Consider the following 25374-nt stretch of genomic DNA (forward strand, 5'->3'; position numbering starts at 1 on the left):
CCTATACTCTGAAGAGTTTTGATCAAGAAAGGATGCTGTACTTTGTCAAATGCTTTTTCTGCATCTATTGAGAGGATCATATGATTCTTGTTCTTTCTTTTGTTAATGTATTGTATCACGTTGATTGATTTGCGGATGTTGAACCAACCTTGCAGCCCAGGGATAAATCCCACTTGGTCGTGGTGAATAATCCTTTTAATGTACTGTTGGATCCTATTGGCTAGTATTTTGGTGAGAATTTTTGCATCCATGTTCATCAGGGATATTGGTCTGTAATTCTCCTTTTTGATGGGGTCTTTGTCTGGTTTTGGGATCAAGGTAATGCTGGCCTCATAAAATGAGTTTGGAAGTTTTCCTTCCATTTCTATTTTTTGGAACAGTTTCAGAAGGATAGGTATTAATTCTTCTTGAAATGTTTGGTAGAATTCCCCTGGGAAGCCATCTGGCCCTGGGCTTTTGTGTTTTGGGAGATTTTTGATGACTGCTTCTATTTCCTTAGTGGTTATAGGTCTGTTCAGGTGTTCTATTTCTTCCTGGTTCAGTTTTGGTAGTTGATACATCTCTAGGAATGCATCCATTACTTCCAGGTTATCTAATTTGCTGGCATAGAGCTGCTCATAATATGTTCTTATAATTGTTTGTATTTCTTTGGTGTTGGTTGTGATTTCTCCTCTTTCATTCATGATTTTGTTGATTTGGGTCATTTCTCTTTTCTTTTTGATAAGTCTGGCCAGGGGCTTATCAATCTTGTTAATTCTTTCAAAGAACCAGCTCCTAGTTTCGTTGATCTGTTCTACTGTTCTTTTGGTTTCTATTTCATTGATTTCTGCTCTGATCTTTATTATTTCTCTTCTCCTGCTGGGTTTAGGCTTTATTTGCTGTTCTTTCTCCAGCTCCTTTAGGTGTAGGGTTAGGTTGTGTACTTGAGACCTTTCTTGTTTCTTGAGAAAGGCTTGTATTGCTATATACTTTCCTCTTAGGACTGCCTTTGCTGTATCCCAAAGATTTTGAATAGTTGTGTTTTCATTTTCATTGGTTTCCATGAATTTTTTTAATTCTTCTTTAATTTCCTGGTTGACCCATTCATTCTTCAGTAGGATGCTCTTTAGCCTCCATGTATTTGAGTTCTTTCCAACTTTCCTCTTGTGATTGAGTTCTAGTTTCAAAGCATTGTGGTCTGAAAATAGGCAGGGGATGATCCCAATCTTCTGGTACCGGTTGAGACCTGATTTATGACCTAGGATGTGATCTATTCTGGAGAATGTTCCATGGGCACTAGAGAAGAATGTGTATTCCGTTGCTTTGGGATGGAATGTTCTGAATATGTCTGTGAAGTCCATTTGGTCCAGTGTGTCATTTAAAGTCTTTATTTCCTTGTTGATCTTTTGCTTAGACGATCTGTCCATTTCAGTGAGGGGGGGTGTTAAAGTCCCCCACTATTATTGTATTGTTGTCGATGTGTTTCTTTGCTTTTGTTATTAATTGCCTTATATAATTGGCTGCTCCCATGTTAGGGGCATAGATATTTACAATTGTTAGATCTTCTTGTTGGATAGACCCTTTAAGTATGATATAGTGTCCTTCCTCATCTCTTATTACAGTCTTTGGTTTAAAATCTAATTTGTCTGATATAAGGATTGCCACCCCAGCTTTCTTTTGGTGTCCATTAGCATGGTAAATGGTTTTCCACCCCCTCACTTTCAATCTGGGGGTGTCTTTGGGTCTAAAATGAGTCTCTTGCAGACAGCATATCGATGGGTCTTGTTTTTTAATCCAATCTGATAGCCTGTGTCTTTTGATTGGGGCATTTAGCCCATTTACATTCAGGGTAACTATTGAAAGATAGGAATTCAGTGCCATTGTATTGCCTGTAAAGTGACTGTTACTGTATATTGTTTGTGTTCCTTTCTGGTCTATGTTGCTTTTAGGCTCTCTCTTTGCTTAGAGGACCCCTTTCGATATTTCTTGTAGGGCTGGTTTCGTGTTTGCAAATTCCTTTAGTTTTTGTTTGTCCTGGAAGCTTTTTATCTCTCCTTCAATTTTCAATGACAGCCTAGCTGGATATAGTATTCTTGGCTGCATATTTTTCTCATTTAGTGCTCTGAATATGTCCTGCCAGTCCTTTCTGGCCTGCCAGGTCTCTGTGGATAAGTCTGTTGCCAATCTAATGTTTCTACCATTGTAGGTTACATATCTCTTCTCCCGAGCTGCTTTCAGGATTTTCTCTTTGTCTCTGAGACTCGTAAGTTTTACTATTAGATGTCGGGGTGTTGACCTATTTTTATTGATTTTGAGAGGGGTTCTCTGTGCTTCCTGGATTTTGATGCCTGTTTCCTTCCCCAAATTAGGGAAGTTCTCTGCTATAATTTGCTCCATTATACCTTCTGCCCCTCTCTCTCTTTCTTCTTCTTCTGGGATCCCAATTATTCTAATGTTGTTTCGTCTTATGGTATCGTTTATCTCTCGAATTCTGCCCTCGTGATCCAGTAGTTGTTTCTCTCTCTTTTTCTCAGCTTCTTTATTTTCCATCATTTGGTCTTCTATCTCACTGATTCTTTCTTCTGCCTCATTTATCCTAGCAGTTAGCGCCCCCATATTTGATTGCACCTCATTGATAGCCTTTTTGATTTCTACTTGGTTAGATTTTAGTTCTTTTACTTCTCCAGAAAGGGTTTCTCTAATAACTTCCATGTTTTTTTCAAGCCCAGCTAGTATCTTTAAAGTGATGATTCTGAACTCTAGATCTGACATCGTACTAATGTCCGTATTGAGTAGGTCCCTGGCAGTCGGTACTACCTCTTGTTCTTTTTGTTGAGGTGATTTTTTCTGTCTTGTCATTTTGTGCAGAGGAGAATAGATTAATGAGAGAACAAAATGCTAGCAGGGTAACAACGTCCCCAGAAAATATACTCTAAACAAATCAGAAAAGACCTGAAGCAGTGGGAAAAGAAAGGGAAAGAGAGAAAAAAGAAAAGGAAAGAAAAAAAGAAAAAAGAAAAAGATAAAGATAAAAACAAACAAAAGCAGGACAAAACAAAACAAAACAAAAACAGAATGTGATCAAATATGATCAGGCTGGATTATAGATTAGTGCCACACACTAGATTTTGGGTGTATTTTGGTCTGTTAAAAGAAAGTCCCTCCCAAAATTTTAAAGAAAGAAAAACTTATATATGTACAAAAATAAGGGTTGATATGATGAAGGGATGGAATATGACTGTAAAGATGGAAATTATAAAAAATTTTTAAAAAGGATTTGATAAGTTGTTTGAAAAAAGAAAGAATAGGATTAAAAAAAAAAAAGAAAGAAAAAAGGGAGAGAATGTGATCAGGCAGGGGAGTAGAAAAAAACCATACACTAGAGATTTAGAGTATATTTTGATCTGTTAGAAGAAACTATCTCAAGATTTTAAAGAGAGAACAACTTATATATATATGCCAAAAATACGGGTAACTACTATGAAGGGATAGAATATGACTTTAAAAATGAAAAATAAAAATGTTTTTTTTAAAAAAGGGATTGATAAGATGTTGGTTGAAAAAGGGAAAAAGAAAAATTCAAAAAAAAAGAAAAAAGGAAAAAAGAAAAAAAGACAGTTAAAAAAAATAATTAACTTTGAAAGACTAAAGAATCATGGTAAAAAAGCCATGAATTCTATGTGCAGTGTTCCCCTAGCGCTGGAGTTCTGCCGTTCTCACTGATCGGTAAACTTGGTCTTGGCTGGCTGTTCTCGCTGACCTTCTGGGGGAGGGGCCTGTTGCCGTGGTTCCCAAATGTCTTTGCCGGAGGCGGAACTGCCCCGCCCTTGCCGGGTCCGGACTAAGTCATCTGCTCGGGTTTGCTCTCAGGAGCTTTTGTTCCCTGCAAGCTTTCCGTACAGCTTTGGAGGCGGAGAGTGAAAATGGCGGCCTCCCAGTCTCCGCCCCGGCGAAGCCGAGAACTCGGGGTCCCGCTCCCCATCGAGCCCCCAGAGAAAAGCCGTCAGTCACTCCCGTCTCCCCGGTCTCCGGCCACACTCCGCGCTCACCCGGCCTGTGACCGCGCCTTTCTATCTGTCCCCCGACCCCGGGTGGAGTCTCCAAACCCAGCAGATCCCCGCGGTGCGCTCCCGCACCTCTCCTCCCGGGGGAGGAAGGTGAGTCTCCCCGGATCTGCCGCTTGTTGGGTCCCTGCTGGAGGAGCAGTGGCCCGACTGTGCCGCGGATCACGGTCTATGGCAACCCCGAGCTGAGAGCCCGCGCCTGGGCTCCGTCTCTGCAGCCGGCTTCCCCGCTCCGATCCCTGGGAGCTCTGCCGCACTCAGGCACCCCCGGTCTTTCTGTGACCCCGAGGGTCCTGAGACCACACTGTCCCGCGAGGGTTCCACCCCCACTTCGCCACCAGAGTGACGTCCCTCAGCGGAGCAGACTCTAAAAGTTCCGATTTTGTGCTCCGCGGCTCTATCACTTGCCAGAAGCAGCCGACGGAGGCCCCTCCCCCGCCGCCTATCCTCCCGAATAACGCCTCGGATTCACTTCTCCGCACGTCCTACCTTCCAGAAAGTGGTCGCTTTTCTGTTCAGAGAGTTGTTGCTATCCTTTTCTTCGATCTCCTGTTGAGTTTGTAGGTGTTCAGAATGGTTTGATCCCTATCCAGCTGAATTCCTGAGAGGAGACGAAATCCAGGTCTCCTACTCCTCCGCCATCTTGCTCCGCCCCTCTCATCACCTCTTTAAACGTAGCCACATTCTGGGTGCCTGGGTGGCTCAGTTGGTTAAGCGACTGCCTTCAGCTCAGGTCATGATCCTGGAGTCCCAGGATCGAGTCCCGCATCGGGCTCCCTGCTGGGCAGGGAGTCTGCTTCTCCCTCTGACCCTCCCCCCTCTCATGCTTTCTCTCTCTCAAATAAATAAATAAAATCTTTAAAAAAAAAAAAAAAAAAAACTAAGCGTAGCCACATTCTGAGGCCCTGGGCCTCGGCCTCAGCATACGACTTCGGGGACCCCCAGTTCAGCCCACGCACTCCTTGTTTCCCTGTATCTCATCACAAGACCCGCTTTACTGAAGCACCTGAAACAATGCTTCGCTACTAAGTGTGAGATTTTATCCGTGTCGATTAGTGGCGCTAACCTTTTATGCTTGAAGCACCTGCGAGCCTGTGGGAAAGCTGCGGGGACAGCCCGGTGGGCTCCGGCAGCCTTGGTGCTCTCAGCATCCGTTCCCGAGCTCTCTGAGAAGCCTCTTCTGCGTGGCCTCCGTCCCCGTGTGGACACACGCACACACACACACAGACACACACACGCACAGACAGATACACAGACAGACACACACGCACACAGACACACACACGCATACACACAGATACACACACGCACAGACAGATACACAGACAGACACACAGACACACACAGACACACACACACAGACATACACACACGCACACGCACAGACACACACACGCACAGATACACAGACAGACACACACACACAGACACACAGACATACACACACACACACACACACACACACACATTCTTTTGCTTCTTGCTGACCCCCCTGAGAGTGGGTTGCAGGGTACGGCCCTTCATCCCGAATACTTCAGCGCACGTCTCCCGGGAACAAGCACGCTCCCTCACAAACCCCTCGTACAGTCGTCGAGTTTGGGAAGATGGGCGTCCACGTGATACCGTGACATGACATGTGGCCCCCGTCCGGGTGCTTCCGCTCCCCCCACGACCTCCCACGCAGCAGCCTGCTTCCCCCCCCACCCCCCCGGGGGTCCGTGCTCCAGAGCAGCTCCTCGGCCTGCCCGCCCTGGGACGACAGTGGCATTTTGGGAGTGTGGCTGCCGGTCTTGCAGAACGGCTCCCTGACGCGTTGGATGCGTCATGCGGCTTAGATCCGGGTGACGCCTTCTGGAAGCAATGACAGGTTTTTCTCCGTATGTCTGGTCAGGAGGCAGCCGACACCCGTTTACTTCGTACTTGTCATCTAACCAGGTCACTCCTCAGAGACACCATTCCTGGGTGCACTTGGTACTTTTCTACGACCGTGACCCCTCCTGGCCTCCTCATGTCATCCTGGCCTTGATGGGAAAGCTGCCTTCTGACTCGGGCGCAGTCCCCGCCTGGCGCTCCGACGACTCCTGGGCCGGTCCCCGTGCCCGTGGCGCTCCTTCCGGGTGCCCTGGGCTTCTTGCCTGGCCGGCTCTGCAGCTCTCTCCAGACCCGCTTTCCCACTTCTCCCTCAGTTGGCTTAGCCTGGAGGGAGGAGAAAAACCCACGGGCTCTTGGTCAAACCTTGTCCTAGCCTTCTCTCCTCCCCCTGCTCAGAAGGAGGGGGTTGTCCGAGAGGAGAAAGCTCCTGTTCCCAAACGGCTTTCTAGCTATTGCTTCATAAGATGGTGGCATTTGAAAATCAAATACGGAATTTCTCTTATTCTAGTTCATTTAGCTTTTACAGATGTTTCCTATGCCTAGAAGCTGTCTGAATCCCTCCCATAAAAAGGGGACATTTACATTTGAATCATTTTAAAGCCTTATACAGCTTTTCACAGAGCCTTTCCATCAGAATGGGGAAAGGACTTAGCGGGGCTCCATTATTACCTGGATTTGGATTCGCTGAAGGTCTGATTGCAGGTTATATACACCAGGAGTCTGTGGGCGACTTCTCAGGAAGCCACAGGGCAGGAGGGAGGGGGACGCTTTATTTCTGCAAGTAACACTGGCCAAACCGAGTTGCCTTTTTGTAGGAGTGAGTTGACCTTGTTCAAACCGTCCTGTTTTATTAAATCACGTCAGGTGTGTTGAGAGTGTAAGACGTCATTTGCTATGGTTGCTGGAATCACATTTTCCCTGGAGAAGGGAGCTCTAGTCTGCCTGGTCACAGGCCCGTTAACGAGCTATAGAGAGGAGCGTTTTTAGAAACCTTGTAGACAGGGGTGGGGTATGTGTGGCAAAACAACAGACATTTTAGGAAAAAACTGAAATGTCTAACTGCACTTTTATTTTTAGTGCTTTTTGCATAGTGAATGTCACTTTTTTAGGCGAGGAACATAAAAATGTATTAGATATAATGTGGCTTGCTCATAAAATCATCATGCCTGGTATATTTAGAGTATGGACAAGTCAGGAAAAATCATACTTATTCTGTCTTCCCTGGGCTCTTGCATCTCCAGAGAAGTGACTAAGCATCTTGTCTGTTCTGTTCAAGAGTTCCCTCAACAGGAACCTTGGCGACAGTGGGACGGAGGGCCACAGCGAGGGATCGGAGGGCCATCCCCCTGCTTTACTGGGGGTGCTGTTCCTGGTTTGCAGGCTTGTGTTTTCCGAGTTGACAAGAGATCTCAGAAAGCAGCTTCCCTCTTCTTTCTATGAAATTAAATTCCTCTTTTTGCTTGAGATGCACAAAGTCGTGTTGCTCATACTTCCTTCCCCTCAGACTCAGCCATAAATACTTAAAAATTAAGAACAAAACTACTGCTGTGAATTAAGGTTCATTCAGAGAGATTCTTGGGAGAGAAGCAAAGCCTGGCTTGTTTTGTGCCGCCTGCGAGGAGGGGGAGAAGGCACCAGCGAACAGATGTAGGGTTATGAATAGGCCCGGCTCAAAGCAGACAGCACTGATGAAGAAACAGGTCTAAACTAAATGACGCTTTTAAGTAAGAACACGGGAGGGGGATTTGCCGTGGGCTCCTGTTGTTAGGGAGCCCCTGGCCCTGGCAGTGGATTTGGCATGTGAACGTTTCATGCTCACTGAAAGAGTTCCTGAAGCGATTGTTGGCCCCAAGCGGGTTCCCCCACCCCCGCCCGGTTCCGAGGGAGAGTGCTGGGTCTTGCAACTTTGCACCGAAGCTTGCGACCCCCTCGGTGGGGGGCTGTTCCCGACCCCCATGATGCACGCTCCATAAAGCCACCAGAGACCTGGAGTCTGCAGGTGGTCTTGGGGACCCTCAGAAAGGTCCTGCCCCCCACCCCGAAGCTTCTGTGCTGGGGTCTGCCCAGCCCCCGAGCGGCCCTGGTCCCTGCTGCTCCTTGTGGGTCTGGCGACGGCCTTGGTTCTGGATGTGCTCTGGAGTAGGAGACTTGTTGGGTAGGGTTGTTTCCACTGAGCTTCGAGAGGATCCTCTCTGCCTGCGGGTTTGTTTTTCTTTCTCTTGGGTACGAAGAGGATCGGTTGTAAAGGCTGCTTGTGATACGTGTGGGTCCTCGCTTCAGACCCGATAGTCCTGAAACAACGGGGGCCCGTTGCCACCAGCCAGGTGCTCCCATCTGTGGAGCAGACTGAAGTATGGTGGCTGGCCTCTGCAGGGGCCCCCGAAGGGCAGTGCCCCGTGTAGCCTCGGGATCGTGTATGAGATCCATGCACAGATGGGAGCACCGAGACCGAGGGACACTAAGTGGCTGGCGCAGGGCCCCTTGCTCTGCCCTCCGCATGGTGCTCGGAGGTAGGGTGCTCCCCCTCTGCCCTGTGAGCCGCAGACAGACAGGACAAGTTCGGCAGGAGGGGTGTGGGTGGTGGGGTATTACAGAGCTGAAAATAAAACACGAGGGAGCTCTCGGGGCATGGATAAAGAGCTCCAAGGTATGTTACGTGGAAAGAGCAAAGTGCAGGGCAATGTGTGCAGATAAAAAAGTCAGCATAAATGAATACACGTTGATAGGCCAGGAGCATACCTGGAAACACGCAGGACCTGATGCTCGGCTGCTGGAGAAGGGGGACGGGGGGGGCTTGTCGTGCTGTCCGCTCCGGATCATCGGGCCATGCGCGTACACTTCCCGTTAAATGTTGAGGTCAAGAAAGAGTAGACGGTGCGTGGGGGCTGGGGTCTGACTGGGTGTTTGGGCTGAAGGCACGGTGTCGTGGTGCGAGGCTCAAAGTGCGCTGCGGAGGCGTGGCGGCCGTGTCCCCCCAGTGCTGCCCTGTCACCGTGCTTCCAGGTCCGCGTGCTGCAGGCACGTGCTGTCGTGCCGTGCTCCGGTCCCTCTGCCCCTGGCCGTGACTTTGCCTCCCCACTCCTCTGTGCCTGGGGCTGGGGTCCCACGGTGCTCCTGATCTGAGGCAGCTGAGCTCGCAGGCTGCTCGGTGACTCTCGGGTCAGGTCGCAGGGTGCCGCGGGAGTCCCGCTCATCCAAGCGAGCGCGCTCAGAAGTCTGCTTCCTCCGGGAAAGGGAAGGGAGGCCGGCTTCTCCCCCGGGGCTTTGCGTCTGGGCCGGGTGTGACACTGCTGTCCCGCCTCTCCCCAGGGCACCCTCATCCAGCACCTGAAGGAGCACGTTCTTCACGGCAACATGGGCAGCGGAGACATCCTGCTGTATTACACCACGGTAGGCGGGCTCCGAGGGCGCCAGGAACCAGGAACCGGGCTGTGTATCGGGGCGGGTGCCCTCCGGTCCGCTGCGCCCCTCCCGTCACTCGCTTTGGTCCCTTCAGGGCCAGTGTGATTGGTCACGGGTTTTGTGACGGGGGCATTCTCTTGCGTGAGCCGGGTGGGCCCAACGGGAGCACACAGGTCCTGGTACGAGGGCGGCGGGAGGGCCAGCGTCAGAGAGGAGACGGGGCGAGGGAAGCAGAGTTCAGAGTGAGGTGGGGTCACGAGCCAGAGGGCGGGAGTGGCTTCTTGAAGCTGGAAAAGGCAAGGGAAGAGATTCCTCCCGAGAGCTTCCCGAAGGCGCACAGTCCTGCCGACACCTTTACTTTGGACTTCTGGCCTCCAGAACTCCCACATAATGCATTTGTGGTGTTTTAGGCCGCTCAGTTTGTGGCAGTTTGTTGGGGTGGAAACAGGAAATGTATGCAGGTGGTTCTCCCAAGTACTGTGACAGCAGGGGTCCAGGTGTGGAGGCGGGTTGGGCCTGAGACTGCTGGGGACCGGAGCTGCTCCCCATTGCAGGACCAGCCCCGGGGGCCCTGTGTCCCTGCCGTGGGCATGGGCCTGCGGCTCCGGCTGCCCCCACGCCAAGCCCACGCGTGCGCTGGCTGGCGCTGCCCTCACAGAAGGAGTTGTGGTGGTTGTTTTTTTAAAGACTTAGTTTATTTCTTTTAGAGAGAGAGTGCACGCAAGAGCATGTGAACAGGGGCAGGGTCAGAGGGAGAGGGACAGAGCCCTATGTGGGGCTCGATCCTGCAACCCTGAGATCATGACCTGAGCTGAAATCAAGAGTCGGGTACTAAACCAGCTGAGCCACCCGGGGCCCCACTCACAGAAGGAGTTCTGTTCTGGCCCGAATCCTCGCCGGTGCACCTTGTGGCCGAGCCTGGGTACCCAGCTGGTCTGCCTGGCCACCTCGCTTGTCACTGGGCTGTTTCACTAGAATTCTGGACAGGCTGCCGCATTTGCTGAGCAAGGACGGGGGCCCAGGGAAGGCAGATAGCACCGTGGAATACAATGTCCTCCGGGTCAGACGCCACTGGGACGTGGGACGGATGGGACCCTGTCTCCAGCACATTCTCCTGGCTTAGTGTGGGATATGCATCATTAAACCAGAGCCTGGCTTCAAGCAGTTGGAGACATTCCTGTCCTTGTTGAACTCTGTGAGATGAACACTTAGGACGAGTTAAAGGAAGTAGTGTTTTATTCCAAAAGAGGAAAACTTGAAGTTGACTTTTTCCAACTGCAAATATCAAAAGGTTTCAGAGTGATTTAGCTCCGTTTTCTGGATGACAATTCTGTGCTGAGTTTTTAAGGAAACCGAATGTGTTCCCAGCCCGTGAGGTTGATGGCCAGGGCCCTGGCTGTGTCCCTGGGGACAGAGCCCGGGATTCCACGCACTCACTCAGGGAGCACTCCGAATGTGTGGCCACGCGCAGGCTGCCTCGTCACTCGGCATGTCCAGCTGAAGATCAAGGGCTTGGGCCCAGTGATTGGGGTTCCCCTCAGCTGCAGGGATTTATCCCCGACCCTCCTCCCCCCTCCCCCCACACAGGCCAGTGGTGCTGGGCACCGCCAGGCTCTGGGCCCTTTTCACGCAGAAAGCCCAGCAGTGTGATGGAGCGTCTTTTGAGTTGCAGGGAGACCCTGGCAGGTGCAACGATGTTCAACTCAGCTGCCTCCCTGGGACTCACGGTTTAAGATGCCAGGGTTTTACATCGAGGGCAAGAACATAATGAGAAGAACTCAGATCTGGAGCGGTTTTCCCAAAGGCATTTCATTTTTCCTGAAGCATCCTGCTCGGGAGGGATGGGCAGGTGGCTTTTTCTGTGGAGCATGCTGGCGCCCCCAGCCTTGGGTGACAGCAGCTGCAGGGGTCCCCGCGGCCCGAGCCAGGCCTGCGCCGTGTCCCTAACTGATGGACTTTAAAAGCTTTCTCGGACAGTGAGTCGTCCAGGTCACTGTGCTGCTTGGGCTGCCCAGCGCTGGTTTCTTTTGTTAAGAATAATTCCTTAGTGAAAGAAACTCACCTAGGGATATTAAAACCTGGTGAAAAGGCAGCTCAACTAACTTGAGATTTTTGGGTGACCCCAGCACTGGTGTCGCTGAGGGGAAGGACAGGTAGCTTTTCAGGGGCCCGCTGGGTTCTTGAGCCCGTCACCCAGGCCGTCGGTGACTGCTTGCTGAGGCTCTGTGCTGGTTGTCTCTTACGCGCCCTCGTCTGGGGGTTCTTAGCCAGGCTGTACTGGTGGGCCGCTTGGGGTGCCTCGTGTGGTGCCTGGCCCCCCTGTGGGACCTGCACAAGGGCACGGGCGGGGCATCCTCCTGGCCCTCCGTGCCTCCCGGGAGGACATTCCTGCTGCCTGCTGGAGCTTTCCTCCGGCTCCCTGGCTCCTTGGTTCCCTTGCTGTGTTGGTTTAGCTCTGGAACCGCCCACAGTTGCCCCTGCATGGATGGGAACACCGTTGCCAGTGGGTTTGTGAGCACCTTTTTGCCTTAAAATTTTTCTTAACAACAAAAAAGGCCTTCTTTGCATACGAAAAACATTCACATGCTGAGACATCAGGGTCCTCCTGGGCCGGGGGCGGCCGCGTTGGTCGTGCTCACACACGCATGTGCGTGTTCCCGTGGCACATGTGGACGCCTGCCCGGGTCTCTGGGTTTGTGCACAGCCACGCTTTCCTGCGTGGGGACAGGGTTATGCTGCACCCCATCTGCTGGCTTGTTTTACACGTAAGCTCAGAGACTGGTCCACGTCCACGCAGGCCTCGTTCTCGTGAACGGCGGCGGTGGGCTGACTCCTGAAGGCTTGCCACGTGCTGTTCCAAATGTCTGATGCGGCTTCACGGATTCGTGTGCGGTGTTCCACAGTAGATGTGCGTGTGTGGGACCACTTCTGTGTTGGTGGACGTCTCCTTGCTTTCCATCTCCCAGCAAGGCTGCAGTAAACCTCCTTTGGCCCATCTTAGCGTGCACGTGTGCATGGATCTGTACGGGAAACTCTTGGCCTGGAGTTGCTGGGGTGAAGCGTCGTGCATCGGAGATGGGCAGTTCTTGCCAGCTGTTGGCTCAGTTTCAGGAGGTTTTCTAGGGACATGAGAAGCTGAGTGACAGAGGCAGGGGCAGCTGGCCCAGCGTTCTGTTGACACTGTGTTCCTTCTGTCTGTTCCAGGTCGGCTGGATGATGTGGAACTGGATGGTGTCCGCTCTTGCCACGGGGGCGGCCGTGGTCTTGTACGACGGCTCCCCCCTGGTGCCCACGCCCAGCGTGCTCTGGGACCTGATTGACAGGATAGGGTAGGTGCCCGAGACACTGTGCTCAGCCACAGAGCCGCCCTGCTGTCGACTGCACTAGCACTGGAGTCTTCTTGGGAGCGCTTGGCCCCCTCAGAAGGCGAGGGAGGGCGAGGGAGGTTGAAGTTGCCGAGGAGGGTGGGAAGGGGCAGGCAGTCCTGACAGGGACTGACCAAGGAGAAGGGGGTCACCCCCAGGGGTCAGGAGTGAGTCTGGAACATCAGGGTATCAGGAGAGGGAATGGGATCTTGTGTCTCTAACTCTGGAGCCTTAGAACTGCTGGAAAAGCCCAGGAGAAAGGGAGACAGGGCCAGCGAGGGTCTGTCTCACGCAGGGCTCCTGCAGCTCCAGGGTGGGCTGGGGTGTAAAACAGGCTGCCTGGGGGACGGTGTGGATACGTCCGTGGAGGGCAGGCGCAGAGCCCAGCACTGGGGCATTCACAGGGTCTGGGCGTCCCACCGCCAGCCTTCTGAGCCTCATGGTGAGAGGACAGTCCTGCTTTTGTCAGCTGTCCCTGGAGTCTCCTTGGACCATCACAAGGTTGCTCCAAAATGCTCCTGTAGATGCTGCATGGGGGTGTCTGCCTCCATGCCGTCCCGCTAATGGCTCGCTTCTTGGGCGGGACGAGCTGGGATCCCGAGGAGCAGAGGCCGAGCGTGGGGAAGGATGCTGGGCCCTCCCTCTCCCAGTTCCCCTCCTCATGGTCACTGGTGGAAAGTGTCAGGAGACCATTCTGTGAGTGCTTTCTTTGCTGATGAATTAATCATAACCGGTGGAAGCGTCCTCCCCCTTGCAGCCCATGCTCACTGTCGGCCTAATGATCGCGGTTCCGGGGGTGAGAATATAGAAGCAGCAGAGCTCCGGGGGCCTCTGACACGTGCTCATTACTCTAAGTTTGAGTCTGTTCATGGTGGGGAAGCAGAGGAACCACTAATGTTTTTAAATCCTTGGCCATTAATATTTCAAATATAACTTTGCCTGGCCTGGGTAATATTTAAATCCTGACATTTGGCTCACAATATTGGCGAGGAAGGTTATTTTCTAATGAGACTGTTTCCAGTGAAAGGTTAATTGAATCCCTGGGAACGGAGATGACTTTAAGAGCTTTACCCTTAATACCTGTGAGCTAGGCTCCAGGTGCGGACACTTTTTGGTGTGTGTGTGTGTGTGTGTGTGTATGTGTAACAGGAAGACAGAAAATACGCATTATTGGGGCTCAGTGCTAACGAATTTGAAGGATTAAGGGCCCCAGGAAAAGCCAGCTGTGTGTGTGTGAGTGAGTGTGAGTGTGTACGTGCACTCGTGTATGTGTCTGCCTGTGTGCACAAGTGTGTGCTTGCGTGGGCAAGAGTATGTCTGCGTGTGTGGATGAGTGTGTGTGTGCACAGGTTTGAGTGAGTACATGGAGGTGTGTGTGTGAATGTATGTGAGCAACAGGGAGTGCCTGTGTGGTTGTGCGTGCACGTGGGGGTGAGTGCATGGATGTGTGTGAACGAGTGTGTGTGTGCGCATGTCTGAGCATCCACGGGTATGTGGTCTGGGCCGACGTGGTAGGCACGTCCTGAGCATCTGCCTTCCGTCAGCCCTGGACGCTGCTGGAGACATGGCCTTGGCCCTCCACGGGGCCCCTCTGGACTGGCCGCGAGCTTCCCTGCCCGGGTCATGGAGGCCGGCGCAGCTCTGCGGCCAGGCAGGAGCTGGGGGAGGGGTGCTTGGGAGGACTGCGGGCCTCAAACACCTGCTCCGACTGCCAACGGCCATTGAGGGAGGGGGTGCAGGTCAGGTGTGGCGGGAGACCTTCATCTGACCTTTACCTGTGCCCGCCTGCTGAAAATGAAAACTGGTCACATAAAATCTTACCTGTGTGTGGCGAGAGGAGCGGCTCTCCCAAGCCGGCCGACAGCAGGGTCCTTGCAGGCCGTTTCAGGGTCTCTGGGTTTTTAAATAACATTGACTAATGTAGGAAGGAAATCTTTGCCGAATAACGTGTCGGCTCAGAGACTTACTAACATGTCTGATAACAGAGCATTTATTTTGTAGACACAAACAAGGTTCTTCTAAAAGATGAATTTTCTTTGTCATTTGGGGTGTATTTCTGGGCTCTGGGAGTCTGGTTCGAGGAATATTTGGGTTAGAGTTGGGGCCAGAACTCTGGGGTCTTTTGTCCAGGCTTTGTGTGTACCTGGGCCAGCATCCAAGCCACCCGAGTTCCCACGTGTCGCCTGTCTCTGGGTAGCAGAGGCCTAGGTGGCGCATGGTGGGGCCTGACGGACTCATCTGGCAGAGTGGACTTGCTGGACAGCCGTCTGCAGGGTCATGTCCGCATCCTGCACATCTCTGGGTGTTTGCACCAGGTGCCCTGCTGGGCCCTGGGGTGTGCACAGCAGTGGTGGAGGCAAGTGGGTCCCTGTCCTCGTGGGGCTGCACCCAAATGGGGGAAGGAGAGAGAAAAAGTGCTGTTGGTGCCCTGAGGTCAGGGACGCTCCCCGGAGGCAAGGCTGCTGGGGTCTGAACCTCAGGCCTGGGGAGGGGACACGAAAAATGTTCCAGGCAGAGTGCCTGGCCCTAAGGTGGGACTGGGATAGGTGTGCGTGGGGAGACCCTGTGCTATGAATGTGAAGGGTAGATGTGGGGCCGGCTGGGGGATGGGGGCAGGAGGCTGGTCCCTCCGGGACTCTCAGGCTGGTGTGGATGGTGGGTGCTTTTCTGCATGAAACACGACACCACTGGAACGTTTGAAGCAACACAACCCGGTGTTTTTAAAGGCTAAGTGTTGCTCCTGAGTGGAGAATGAATCGGGGGGTGGCGGGGCAAGGGCAGACGCAGGGAAACTGATGGGTCTTTGGCGGATGGAGTTCCCCAGGCACAGGGTGGGTGGCCTTGGAAGCGCTGTCTGTGAGCTGCCCTTAGGGCACTGGGGCCGACACCTGTCCAGCCGGGAAGCTGCCTCATGCTTTGTGCAGTGACCCAGCAGTACTCCCAAACAATATGCAGTGCTGAGCACCCACACAAAGCTCCCATGCTTCGTGAGCTGAGTGTGTTTTTACGCATCTCCTGCAAGCCCTGGAGATGGATGGGAAGACCTTCCCGTTCTTCAGACAAGCAGGCCTGTGACCCCGGCCCAGCACCTGCTCCGGGTCTCTGCATTGCCAAGGTCAGGGTTCACAGGGATATGGAAAGAACCACAGAGAGCCATTGATTTTGGGGATGCGCAGAATAAGGAATGTTGTCTTGGTGTGGTTGGTGGTTGGAGATCTTGGTGCTGGTGGCTGGGGGCGGTCACTGCTCCACCACCAGAGGCTGAAAGCATGCCTTATCTTCTGTGAAAATGTAGCTATTCCTGAAAGGGTGACACCTTAGTCCTTGGAGGTGACCTTGAATTTCTGAACCAGACTGGCTGAGTTAATGCAGTAAACACGGGGGACGTGGGAGGTGCGAGGTCTCAGTGGGCAGCTTACTGGTGGCAGGGTGGTGGTCGTGAAGCGAAGAGGGGGGGCCGGGAGGGACAAAGGATAGCAGCCTCGAGGGGCCCTGCCCGCCCAGCCGCCCCAGCGTCAGACAGCACGTGGCTCTCTCCCTAGAGGGAGACGCCACCCAGGGGCGAGGGGATGAGGTTTTTGCTGCCCGGAGGGATGCAGAGGGACCTGGATTTTGCAGCCTCCTTTGGGCCCGAAAGAGAAGGCATTATTTAGTTAGGAAGATCAAGGGCAGGTCAAGGGCTGCCTGGCTGCAAGAACAGCTGGGAGGTAAATGGAACGATAAATCGCGCTCTCCCCCAGAAATACAGTGATTTATGCTCTGCATGGTGTCGTTCTCCGAGTGCGGACGTGGGGGAAAAGACCGTAGACTCTAAACGTTTGAAATGAGAAGAGCTGTGATTTTGTAAGTCATTTAAGAATGGGGGTGGATCCTGAATGCCCAGGATGGGCCCTGCTCCCACAGAGGGTCCTGCCGCCCTCTCCACCTCAGTGGAAGGGGCTCGCGTGAGGCTGGAACTTGAGGGGTCTCGGTTTTCTGGCCTCCTTTGGTCCCAAAAGGGCAAATACCCTACAGTTGGGAAGATTGTGGGCTGATGTGCGAGTCATTGTCTCTCACACGGAGCCACGTGTTCAGGGGGCCAGGGCTCCGTGCGTGTTGGAGTCAGGGTGCAGACCTGTCCCTGCTGAACCCCGCAGTCAACACAGGTGTTTGCTGAACACTGGGTATTAATTCAGCCCAGAAAAATGATGTGTCTCGGATTTTGCAAGCTTGCCAGAAACGAGTCACTAATTTTAGAAAGCTCTGGAGCGTGGAATGTGCAGGAGCCTTGAGAGTTTCTGTTTTCTTTCCCTCCTGTGCCCTTAGCATCACCATCCTTGGAACGGGTGCCAAGTGGCTGGCCGTCCTTGAAGAGAAAAACATGAAGCCAGGTCAGTACGCCCCTCAGGACGCTTGGCCTACGCCCCGTCTTGCCAGCCAAGGAATCCAGAGCCGCTCTCTTACCTGTGTCCTGCACGCAAGCCAGAACAGAGGTGTCGGATTTAGTTTTAATCTTTCTGTGATTCTTCGCCCTAGTGGAAACCCACAGTCTCCAGACACTTCATACGATCCTGTCCACCGGCTCCCCTCTGAAAGCCCAAAGCTATGACTACGTCTACAGGTGCATCAAGAGCAGTGTCCTCCTGGGCTCCATCTCAGGTAGGGCTTGCACCGTGGAGAGGGGGTTCGGGAGGAAGCAGGGGCAGTGGGGCACGACCAGGCTGGCCCCCGCTAGTGTGCACAGCCTCTGACCCGCCAGGTCCACTGTCTTGAATTCGTCCCAGGTAAACATCAGGACGCACATCTCTGCACGGTTGGCTCTTCTCGTTCATGATAGTTAAGTTCTAGAAAGTCGCTGAGTTAGTGACCGCTGAACCATCGCTCCTGGGGGAGGTACACACACACACACACACACACACACACACACACACACACACGTATCTCATCTTATATTCTGGAAACAACCTTATATTATAATCTTATATTCTGAAAACAACCTTTTCTGGTAGATTCTGTTCTCTTCACCTTACAGAAGAGAAAACAAGGTTCAGAAGTGTTAACTGACTTGCGGGAGCAGCCCCCCTACAGGGTGCAGTGCAGCCGGCCCCCGGGCCAGAGCTTCTTGCGCCCCCTGCCCCTCCCCTCGCTGTCCCCCGGTCTTCTCTCAGCGAGAGCTGAAACCAGAGCACGGCACTGCCTTGTTGCCCCGCAGCTGGGGACGTGCGTGGGGGGCATCTCGAGATTTCCACCACTCGGCTCATGTTCTTAGATGACCTTGAAAGCACCCCGAGTGTTGATCCTGAGGTCATACATTTTAGTGAGTAGGAGAATTTGCAAATACAGAATCTGTAAATAATAAGGATTGGCCAGGGATGAGAACAATTGTTGCAAAATTGTTTAAGTTCGTTAAAAGCTGGAAATTACCTATATGCCTGGTAGAAGGGGATTCATTGACTAATTTATGGTGCATCCTTAATTTTTGCAGCTGTTAGGAGGGATACGATGAAAATTCTTATTTAGATGGAAACATATTTATTGGTACTGAAAGAGAGTTGTGATACGTTGAGTGAGAGAAGCAGATTGCAGACTACAAGTGTGGTCATTTTTGTAGATCGAGAAAAGGAATATGTGGGGGGGGGTATACACACGTGTGTGTGTATATGGGTGTTGGGATTTCAAGTGACGTTTTTTCTCTTCACTTTTTTCCCCAACATGAAGTTGTATGAAGACAATTTGTGCATGTTGCAAAGTATTCAGAATCCAAAAAGGAAATAGAGTGGTGTCCACCCCACCGCCCGGCCCGTCCTCCTTCCCCAAGGAAGCCTGTGGTTGTTTCCTGCCGGAGGCGTCTGTACGTAGGTGGGGGAGCGTGTGTCGATGGGGTGAGACCCGTTTAACTTAGGGTTCACGCTGTTCCATGTTTCCCCCTTAACAGCGTGACTTGGAGTTAATTCTGTCGTAGCTCATCACAATCTTTAGATGACTTTATTTTTCTGAAAACACGTCTTTAAAAGATGCCTTGTGATGTGCTTGAAGCCCAAGGCTGCCCTGCCAGCCCTCCACCTTCCAGCTGGACCCGTGGCCCGAGGCTGGGGATCTCGAGCTGTTTTGGCGGGCAGGGAGGGCTGGGGTCCCGCCAGCATCTGAGAGTGGCCTTGGGACATCCCCTTTCCTTCTGAGCCTCAGTTTGCCTGCCTTAAAAGGGATGGATTGTACCATGTGGCCTCCAGGGGCCTTTCCATATGAACGCTGCCCGCTGTGTGGGTGGTCATGCCGGGGCTCTGGCCATTTATTTAGCAGGGTCATGGGCCTCATGACAGGTGACATCTATCAATGTTTGCTGCCTGTGTATCACTCTGTGGAATGCTGTGGATCCTGGAAACATGATAGCTCTCCTGTCCTGACACAAAACACTTCAAGATACTCCAGGGGGAAAAGCAGGAATAGGGTGGATGAGGTGCTCTGTGTGCATGAGAAGTTGTCTGTGGAGAGGGTCTCCGGCCAGGTGGCAGGGAGGCTCACATCCACTCCTCACCCTCCCAGAGTTCTGGGTCTTGTCTCAAGCGAGAGCCAGACGCATTACCTGTCCAGAATGCCGGTTTGCAGAAGCTTCGGGAAGTAGTCTGAGTGGTACTGCTGGCTGATCCGGTGCTGTCGGACCCTCAGCCCTGGGCTGGTGCTGTGCGCGTCCCACCGTCTTCCGGAGAGCATCCTAAGCCTCGGGGGGCAGCGCTCACACCTCCCCGGGGCCTGGAGCGCTGGTCAGTCCTTGCTGGCCACTGAGATGAGCGTGGTTCTCATTTTCATGGGGCACACCTGCCATGACCCGAGGTGTCAGGAGAAGGCAGAGGGGACATCGCACTTCCAGCCTCTGTCCGAGGGAAGAAGTACAATCAGCTTAGAGTCGAGGCCAGGATGAAAGCCTGCTGGTTGCTGGAAGCATCCAGACGTCTTACGTGGCTCTCGAGCACCCTCCGCCCTGGGTCGTGTGCGCTGGGCATGGTGAAGGAGGGACCGCTGCTTCAGTTACGGGGCCGTATTCCCCGGCACACACACACACACGTACACACACATGCACACGCACACACATGCACACGCACACACACGCACACGTACGCAGAGGAGTTGCTGGGGTCAGGAAGCCGGCTCTGTGTGCGCCTCCCGCTCACGTCCCCCTCAGGGTCCCTTCCCGCCCCGAGTGCCCGAGCGAGGGGACAGTCGTCGGCAGCAGTGGGTCTAGCTTTGGGGGCTCCTGCCGTTCCTCTCGGTGCCTCTCCGGATCTGATTCCCTTTCGAGCTCCTTCCCGGCATTGGCGTGCTTCCTACCTGAGACCCAGCGTGCACGGACCCCAGGGGTGCGGCTCGTCTGGCCGCAGCAGAGGGCCTCTGTGTGACCCGTCTGCCCAGGCAGTTCCTGTGGGGCAGAGCTCATGGGTGAAGCTTCCATTTTCTCTGAGCCCGAGTCTCGAATTTCATTGTGACCACGAGAGGTCATTTATTTTGTCTCTCATCCAGCAGGAAGACTCGGTCAAAAAATAAATCACCCAGACATGGGCGGTTTGCTGCAATTCCTAAATCACCTTCCCCATTTCTCCCTGAAAAGAAGCGCTAACCATCCGTGGATTTCTCAGTCTTTACCTGGAGAAAGAGCAGTGATACCTGTGTTTTGGGGTCTTCCTCCGTTGGTGTTCACAGTAAAGACCCAGGCTGTCTGTCTGTCTTCTGAAGTTTGGATCTCCTGTTCCTCTGTTTGCAGGCGGCACGGACATCATCTCCTGCTTCCTGGGCCAGAATTTTTCTATTCCTGTGTATAGAGGGGAGATCCAGGCCCGGAACCTGGGCATGGCCGTGGAAGCCTGGAACGAGGAAGGTGATGGCTTCACTAACCGTCTTTCTTTCTGTTTCTGGGCGTGACTGGTAGCTCGGAAGCACTCGGATGTGTAACTGCCCCGAGAGAGAGACGGCCCAGCTCACTCCTAGCCACCCACCGGGCTCCCGTCCCCGGCCCCCTTGGGCCTGCCCGCCTCAGCAGTCAGTGTCGGGCGGGAGCACAGTGGAGAGCTGTGTTCAGGAACTGCAGGGGGGCCGTTGTTCTCCCGGCATCCAAACCCCAGAGACACTGCTCAGGCAGCCCCGCCGCCCTGCTGGTCTGACACCTTGACCCGGACCCAGTGGGGGAGCCGGAGGTTGGCCCCTCTGACAGTCTCAGGGCGAGCTTTTGCTTTGTAGCCTCTTAGTGGCTATTGGTAAATTAGCAAAGCCTGTTGGTGTCTCCAGCACCTAACAGGGCCTGGCCTGGCGTGTGGTGTGTGCACTGTACAAATTTGCCCTGCAGCCACTGTTATTTTAACCGGGCAGAGTGAATGGGGAGTTTGTGTGAGGAAGAGGGAGAGACGTCAGCCCTGGTGGTTCCACCAGGTTAGGGGCTGGAAGCCTGGATAGCACAGGAAGGATCTCTCCTTCTAGTTCACCGAAAATGTTGCCAGAGACCTTTCTGAAAATCAGTTCTTACTTTCAGAAGAGGACTTTTCCCTGGTGCTCACAAAAGTTCTCGGCCCCATATATCTGTTTTCTTCCCCACCGCCTGAACTATTTCTCTTGGTCTCCATCACTGCTACATTCTGTGGCCTGGTCGGGGGGAGATGCTCCTGGCAGAGAGAAACCAACGGCCGTCTCTTCAGCTTCCAGATGTCTGTCTGTCCTCTATCTCGGGAGTTCTGTGGGGTGGGATGAGCTGGGCCAGGTGAAGGAAATGTGGAAACTCCAGAGCCTCCCGGGACGCACGGTGGGATGGTGACTTCTCAGTGCGAGTCCCGCGGTGCTGTGCTGTGGAAGGTGCTGGATAAACGGGCCCAGTCACTGGGAGGGATGCTGTGCTGCCCTCTCTCCTCGGCCTCCCTGGCCTGTGCTGTGCCCGGGGCTGGAGACTGGGCGCCCTGTGGAGCAAGTGGGACTCGGTGCAACTCCCTTAGCCTGCAAGTCGGGAGTACTGAGTGAAGGTGAAGATAGGCAGGGACGCGGTGGTGCAGGAATTCCACCCCTGGGAGAAGTACTTGCCCATACGAGCAAGGAGAGGCGTGCACGTGTGTTCCTGACAGCACGTGTGCAGTAGGGAACAGAGTTGGGAACAGTAGAGCTTCCCCTTCAGGAGGAGTAAATGGCCACAATCGCACGTGAAGAATTATAAGCAGTGAAAAGAGATGAACCGGAGCGCAGTGTGTAGCCGCTGAGCGAATCACCCCGACCCCACGCTGGGAGAGCAAGGCAGGGTGCCGGACGCACGCAGCGCGATGCCGTCTGCGCAGTTTGGAAACACGCGGGATGACTGTGTTGTTCAGAGACACGTGTCGATGGAGTGAGCATATTAATACACGTGTGGGAAAAATAAATTCCCTTTAGAAGAGGGGTTTGGGGAGTCAGGCGGGAAGGTCACCGGGGGTCAGTCCCAAGTAGGGTGTGTAAGCGGCGGAGAGCGTGAGTATGCGCCACGGTGTGTGGCTGCTGTGTGTGCTCGCGTTAGTTTTTCATTCTTCCCGAACCAGGAAAGGCAGTCTGGGGAGAGAGCGGTGAGCTGGTGTGCACCAAGCCGATCCCCTGCCAGCCCACGTGCTTCTGGAACGATGAGAACGGGAGCAAGTATAGGAAGGCCTATTTCTCCAGATTCCCAGGTAGGTCGGTTGGTCGGGGATGCAGACAGAGCTGCCCAGACTCCGCTGGGGCTGGGCCTTCGGGGTCTGGTTCTGGACGCACCCCTCCCGCTCACAGCTCCTTCCGCCGGTGGGGCCAGAATGAATGTCTCGGATCAGTATCTTGTCACATTCAGCTTGAAGCCATCATGTGAAACTGGAGTCTGGGTTAGTTTCTTCCTTTTTTTAAAGATTTTATTTATTTATTTGAGAGAGAAAGCGCATGAGTGGGGGTGGGGAGGGGCAGAGGGAGAGGGAGAAGGAGAGAGAATCTCAAGCACACTCCCTGCTGAGTGTGGAGCCCAATGCAGGAGATCTCAGGACCCTGAGAACACGACCTGAGCAAAACCAAGAGTCAGACGCTCAACCGGCTGAGCCACCCGGGCCCCCGTGGGGCGGTTTATGCTTAACTAGCCTCTGTGCGCAGAGCCCCCGGGCCCCATATGCGGCGGTTTGCCCGCGGGAGGGCTGCGGGCCGCAAACCCACCCAGGATTGTGCCTTCCAGTTCAGAGAGAAATGGCGTGTTCAGGAGGAATCTGGCTTGGGACTCTTCCTCTCTGCCGTGCGCACCCTCACCCAGTCCTCGCAGGAGTATTGGAGGAGGAGTGCTTTGGCGGTGGGATGATTTACAACCCGCCTGTCACTCTCACACAGACTGACATGCTCGCGTTTCATCTTCCGAGTGGCGCCTTGCCCCAGAGCAGGGAAGGGTTTTATTTAAAGCTCTGACTCCCGTCTCCCTCTTACCTTCGTTCGTCAGCAAGCTCGAGCTGGTGCAGCCCTACCAGTCACAGTGTAGCAAGCCTTCTGTCCCAGAGCGGTTTTTGCCAAGTGCTTGCTTGCTTCGGTCTCTAGAAAGGTAATTTGATTTTGCGTTGACCGCATGTGGAGGATCAGAGAAGGGCAGGTGGCCGTCGGCAGAATTTGCCGTGGACCCCTCCCGTTTCTCCGCCTGGCTTTGCACGCTTGCACGTCCCATGTAAAAACCACCAAATCTGGCATCGCGCCCCCATGTGGGCGTTGGAGGGGCACCCCAGATGTGGCTTGGTCTCCACTGGGTACCTGCGCACTTGAGCCCCACCTGGGATCCTGCCAGCATGCAGCTGCCCAGACGGCATGAGGGGATAGAGGGAGGGAGCTTAGAGAGAGAGAGGAGTCTTCCTCAGATGACCCTGAAGGACAGGGCGGGGGCCCCTGTCTTAGGAAGAGAGTAGAACCTCAGCTGGAGGATTCATCTAAGAAATCCATCTCTTGTCTTCTGCGGTACTGCTCACTGGTCTTTGGAAACTGTCTTTCCTATAACTTGTTATGTATACAGGTTAGCATGATAAATGTCTCAGGATTGGTTTCAGAGTCTTTCTTTTTTTTGAACTTCTGGTATTCCCTCTTGGAGAAAACAAATTTTGTGACCTGTTATATTTCCAATTTTCCTTGGCTGCCAGGAAGCTCAGAGTTGAAATCATTGCTTGGTTGTAGCAGTCCTCTACTCCCAGGGCAGGGTTTCTGATTCTCTTTAAAGAATCTCATCATGTAGTCGGTTTTATAAGTAGTTTCCTCAGATACTTTCTGGGAGATATATGAGCTAGTGCAGAAAGAGGAAAGCAGGTAAGATAATGGGACTCTGAAGCTGTTGGTCGTGGATGGGAGGAACACGGGTAGAACCCAGCACTGGGACGTTCTGACACTGTACTGGAATTGGTGATGAAAGGAAACAGCTGGAGGCCAAGGTTGTCGTTTCTGTAGCAGGAAGCAAACTCACAGACGTCGACATCATTAGGCCAGGTGAAAATGTAAGCGGGCAGGGATATCCAAGAAATCAGTAAGCGAAAAGAAGAAGTTCAGCACAGAGGGAACAGTATCTCTTTTGTGTCAACTTTTAAAAGGAAATGTGTGTGTGTGTAAGTCTGTGAATAAATGCACAACAAAGGGTTATCTGAGTGGGGGAATTATGAGCTGTCTTGCTTTTCTTTATATCTTATCACTTTTAAAAACCTAGTAAAAATTTAAAGAGAAATTAAAAGGAGACTGAAGAAAGATTTAGACCATTCTGATTCTACAAAGCAATGATTTCAGCTCTGAGTTTCCTGGCAGCCAAGGCAAAAAGGGAAATAAAATGGGTCCAGGTAAGTGCAAGACACAGTCCACTCGGGAGGCCAGGCCAGCCCACCAACTGTCAAGACTTTGAGCTTGATGACATGGAGACAGCCAAAGTTTCCCTCAGCCCACACCAGCAGAAGAGTTCAAAGCAGGAGGAGGCCCTGAGTCGTAACTGCCGGAGTCCTAGGTCCTACCATAAGAGAAGTGTGTGCAGTTTATTTACGATGGCGCATCTACAGACGTGGAAAGCCATGCCATTGTTCTCTCATGCACAAAAACACATGCTCACCATAGAAGATTTCCTCCAGGAGGAAAGCCAGAGCAAGGCTGGGTCTCCCCCGTCACGCTGGCGTGCTGTCACTGAAAGGGGGCGGAGGGAGCCGGTGTGGTGAGCACGGCTGGAACCGCTGGCTGGGGGCACGGAAGCCCGCAGGGAAGCCTGCATTTCTCTGCGGCGACCACCTGGCAGCAGAGCCACCCGCCCCGTGTGAATTCTTCCTCCCGACTCTGGATCGTACGAGGTGGAGGTGCTTCATTCACAAATGACAGTTCCTTCCGGGTGCATTTGCGTCTTCCGTTTTGTCTCCATTTCCAGGGCCTTGCGTTCATGGTCAAACTCCTGGGAGAGCCGGCTCTGCACAACCCAGACTGTGTGGAGGGCGGGCGCCTGGGCCCTGGATGAGAAAGGACTGGGGGTCGGGCGGGACGCGCCCTGCGGCCGTGTCTGCAGCCCTGTCTCCCCCCGACGGCGTCTGTAAGCCCGGGGTTCGGAGTAGCTGTCAGATGCACTTCTGCAGAAACTTGGCGTGTTGCTTGCAGTCCTAGGAATGATCTTTTCCCCGTTTGTGTACATGAGTCTTTCTCAAGTCCCAGCAGGAGGAAGGGGTTTCTGTCTGGCGTGGGGAGGAGGGGAGAAGGACCTGGAGGCG

The 25374-nt window shown here is 53.1% G+C and overlaps 1 protein-coding gene across 3 annotated transcripts in view; it reads left to right on the forward strand.

The window, feature by feature from the left end:
* AACS (acetoacetyl-CoA synthetase) overlaps positions 1-25374 on the forward strand; it is a 63481-nt gene that overhangs the window by 30905 nt on the left and 7202 nt on the right. For 2 of the 3 annotated variants that reach the window (XM_032431342.1, XM_032431343.1), the window contains exons 9-14: positions 9225-9305; positions 12522-12646; positions 16988-17052; positions 17198-17320; positions 20418-20531; positions 22204-22329. In XM_032431342.1, coding sequence (XP_032287233.1) covers positions 9225-9305; positions 12522-12646; positions 16988-17052; positions 17198-17320; positions 20418-20531; positions 22204-22329 — 634 coding nt within the window. The remainder of the gene's footprint in view (positions 1-9224; positions 9306-12521; positions 12647-16987; positions 17053-17197; positions 17321-20417; positions 20532-22203; positions 22330-25374) is intronic. The other variant, XM_032431344.1, reaches the window with a different exon arrangement.

Source organism: Phoca vitulina, unplaced genomic scaffold (genome assembly GCF_004348235.1).
Source record: "Phoca vitulina isolate PV1807 unplaced genomic scaffold, GSC_HSeal_1.0 scaffold46, whole genome shotgun sequence".
Lineage (NCBI taxonomy): Eukaryota > Metazoa > Chordata > Mammalia > Carnivora > Phocidae > Phoca > Phoca vitulina.